A 4,304-nucleotide genomic window follows, 5' to 3' on the forward strand; every position below is an offset into this window, starting at 1 on the left:
TTAACCATTGCATTGTCTTCAAATCTGGTTGTATTATCATTTCCCTGTGGCTTCAAATTTGAAATGTTACATCCAATTTTTAAAATTTAAATAAAGAGTTGCTCTACCCCTGTTGCTTATGTTTGGATGCGATGTGAAGTGACACTTTGAATTCACTTATCAGTTGCTAAAGAAACTTATACAACATTATGTTTGAATATGTCTTTCTTTCTCCATTGATGTTGTATGTATCTTTCATTACAAATACATCCTTATAGAGCACTAGCTTATTTTCAGAGCATTTTTTCTTATATTTCCATGAAGTTTTTAAGATTTTTATTGATTCTTAGAGAGTGGGAGAGGAAGAGAAAAAGGGAAACATAGATCTTCTACTGTCTGCTACCTGGGATGGAGTCTGAAACCCAGACATGTGCCCTGATTGGGATTCAAAGCAGCAACCTTTAGATGCAGGGCCCTTGCTATGTAATTGTGCACTGATACCCAATAATTTGATATTTGTGTTATCATAAGGTGTTTAAGACAACATAGATGTTCACCCACAAAATTCTACCTTAAAAAATATAGACATAAAGAAAATATTTGATCATTTAGAATAGCAATGAATAAAAATGGATCTCAGGTAGGTCATCATATTTTAGAGATTCACAGAAACACACAGAAAATGAATTCTGAAAATGTGTAGCATACCAAAGGACACACTGTATGTTTTCATCGCCTGTGGATGTCTCATTGAAAATGTTGTAGACTTTGTCAGCATACTGTCTTAAAACTACAGCATAATCTCAACAGTCGAAAGGGAGTTGATGGAATTGGCTAGTTCATATACCATCCCTCCTCCCACCTGGGCCACGGCATGGTGATACTTAAAAGTTGGATCATAAAACTTTTCCACCAATTCATAGGTTTCATAAACACTGTGATACAGTGGATAGCTGCTGAATTTGTTTATTGCCTCCAAAAAAAGCAAAGAATAAAATATATCTCATGTAAGATAGCTTATAATAAAATACAGTGCCATATTTACTATTAATATTAGTGAGACTATTTCGGACAATAATGAATACAGGAAGAATAAAGGAAAGTGTTTAAGTACCTCAATAAGACACTTACTAAAGGGTTATTATAATATGAAAATCTGTCCCAGATTTTTACTACAGTAAACCCTACATTTTCGGGACCACGATTTAATGGGCTTTTAAAATACAAAAAGAACCTATAAAGCTAAGAACCACAAATAAATTGAGGCCTAATGCAACAGGGCAAGCTCTTACCTCTAAACCTGTTCAGCATGACTAGGACTCCAGTGCAGCACCATGAGGTGAGCTCAGGATTCACTGGCTGATACTTTTGATTCTGCACCAATTCAGTCCTATAAACAATGATATCAGTGGCATTTTGAGGAAAAGATTACTCACACAACCACTCTAATATCATAGCTCTTCATCCAGGATATTTCATCAAGTTCCTCCCACTATGAGCTACTGGAGTATACATTATAGTCTACCCTCTTAGGGATATAAGAAATGTTACCTTACTTTTTTTCTAAAGATATAAATTATATCAACTCCCCCTTTCTTCTCAGATATTATTGCGTTTCTAAAATGATTGACAATTATTTCCTCCATCTACTTCACCCCAGAGAATGCAAACCCCTGGGTATCTGACAGGGAGCAGAACATCCAGGCAGAGTCTTTTGGGATTGAGTCTCAGAGTTGTCACCAATGAAACATTCAGTGTCTGAAAGGGGAAAGTCCACAGAGCCAGACAGCTCTCACCTTTTTTTTACTGAATCAAGAAAACCTAACTCCTGCCTGGCAGTCTGCTCCTGAAGGTCTAACTTCTTAGGGGGCACCAACAGGTCATTCCCCTGAGGTCTGACCTGCAGTGATGGCACAGGCTGAGTCATTGTTAGTCCTGGGAACAAAATCAACCCCCATACATTCATAGCAAAGCTCCTGTTCCTGCTCTTTTCACCTTCCACCTGTGCAGTCTAGGGTCCTTTCCTGTGTTTCCTTAAAAATCACACCTGTGATGTTTATTGTGCTAAATAGGGAGAGGATAGGGGTGACGTGTCGGAAGAAAACCCAGAGATCAGATGTTTTCAGGTACATATGAATTCAGTCACATGGAAAGGAAACTTCTGAGAACAAAAGGCCTCAGGGATCTTTTGAAAGAAAACAGAAAATACCTACAGAGGACAAGGTTTCTAGCTCAAAACATGTACACCTTCCTCATCCATAAGAGAATGACTTTCTCAGAAAGAAATAGTGTAAGCTCAACACAGTTCCCAAATCCTGCAAAACAAACAGAAAAAGAAAGTAAACATGCAAAGTGTGTCCTTTTATATCTTTTCTAGAGTTTCTTTTAATTATGTACCTTTTTCTATTTCCATTTAAGGTAATACGTTTCCAATGTCACTCATTTCCAAGTGTTATTCCCAAGGAGAGATCTGACCATTTATTATATTGAAAGCAACACAGGGCATCCAATGAAAAAGTGAGGGAGCTTTAAAATTGATTGCCATGTTCTAGAAATTATGCCTAGACAAGGGTGAAAACCTCAATGTTTTTAGGCAGTTGCTTTTATGGCAGTAGCAGAGTGACAGTAGATTAGGTGAATGTAAACAGAAAATTATCACAGCAAAGTTAATATTGCCATGCTGAGAGATTGACTGAATTTGGACGATCTGTCTTTGGAGTTGGTCCTTCGGTTTACACTGAAATCACCTTATCCTATGTCAACGACTTAGGCAAAGAGCTCCCAAAGATTACCAGGATACAAGGAAATAAGTGCCTGACTGGATGGCCACCATGATGGAGTCCAGGAGCAGAATCACGTAGCTGAGGGTAATGGTGCATGCAGACATCATAGCCACATTGTCCAGAAAAGGATTCCCGTCTCTATTGATGGACCCTGCCCTCTCACCAGGTGCATCTCCACATCTGGCTTGTGGCACATGTCCATCTGCTCTCTAGACATCTCTTTGAGGCTTTCTGCCTATTGGGTCATTCTGACTTTGCTTTTCTGCAGTTGTTGGAAGATCTCCTCTGCTTCTCTCTCCATTGTATCAACATAGAGGTGCTCCTCCTCATAGAGAAATAGATGCAACTTCTGAAATTCAGCTTTGATCATCACCTCCCTACGGGCCACATACTCCTGCACAGATAGAGGATCAAAGGGATTACACATTATCACTCGAAAAAGATTGTCAAACTTCCATTTTTTCCTTAATCTTATCAAGAAAATATTTGAGAAACATTTTGCCTCATACTTCAAAGTGTCTTGAGTATTTTCAAGCCCTTCTGTACATTCTGACCCTATGTTCCTGATCCCTTTTCCAGTTAAATCAAACCCTCTACAAGGTCCCCGACTAGCCCACCTGATGTGACTCAGGGGTTGGGTGTCCGCCTATGAACCAGGAGGTCAGGTTCAATTCCAGGTCAGGACTCATACTGGTCTTCAGGACTGAATCTTCTGCAGAGGATATAAGGAAGGCAGCTGATCAATGATTCCCTCTCATCACTGATATTTCTCTTTCTTTCTCCCTTCCTCTCTGAAATCAATAAAAACATTTTAAAAATAAAAAATAAAGAGTCCCTGTGATGTTGCTTCTCACTTCTTATTCCATCAATCATTTCTTCTTCACTATCTTCTTTCTCTATTGCTCCTTTGTTTTATTGTATTACTTATTTTAAAATATTTAACTATACATCGTATCATACAGATTTTTAAAAATTCTCAATTTTTTTTCTCGGTGCTGCTTTATTTCTCTCCTCTCTTTCAGAGTTAAACTTAGCGTGGTATTGTCTTTTACTCCATTTCTGAAAAGATTTATAAAACCTTCGTAGTTGAACTGGGAATACCTCTCAAGGCTTGCATACACACAGTTGATTGACCCTTGAACAACATCCATAGGGACTGGGATTTTTTTCAATAGATATTCAGTTGACCATCTATGTCTGCATATTTCCTATTCAAGTATTCATCCCTTGGCAGATCCAAGACCATATTTTAGGTCTGATGTTGGAATTTATGAACGCAAAGGGTCAACTCTATGCATTGTTTTACAACACTTTATATAAAGAATTTGAACACCCCAAGAATTTGGTATCCATGGGATCCAGCGAACAATGCCTCACAGATAAGAAAGATTAAGAAAATGGTGGGAAAGTCCAAGGTTATATGTGGATAATTGACTGCAAGCAGTTGGGAACCTAGCCTCTGACCCTTTTCCACAGTCACCTGTATTAGCATTCTTTCCACTAGCTTCCATGAGTGCAAAGGGTGAACTGCATGCATTGTTT

The 4,304-nt window shown here is 38.4% G+C and overlaps 1 protein-coding gene across 1 annotated transcript in view; it reads right to left on the reverse strand.

Moving 5' to 3' along the window:
- Window positions 1–1,213: 1,213 nt before the first annotated feature.
- LOC107183661 (tripartite motif-containing protein 64-like) overlaps window positions 1,214–4,304 on the reverse strand; it is a 4,073-nt gene continuing 982 nt past the window's right edge. Inside the window, 4 exon segments of the mRNA XM_015566136.1 lie at window positions 1,214–1,221; window positions 1,272–1,369; window positions 1,776–1,879; window positions 2,926–3,408. Coding sequence (XP_015421622.1) covers window positions 1,214–1,221; window positions 1,272–1,369; window positions 1,776–1,879; window positions 2,926–3,408 — 693 coding nt within the window.

Source organism: Myotis davidii, unplaced genomic scaffold, assembly GCF_000327345.1.
Source record: "Myotis davidii unplaced genomic scaffold, ASM32734v1 scaffold1042, whole genome shotgun sequence".
In the NCBI taxonomy this organism is placed as follows: domain Eukaryota; kingdom Metazoa; phylum Chordata; class Mammalia; order Chiroptera; family Vespertilionidae; genus Myotis; species Myotis davidii.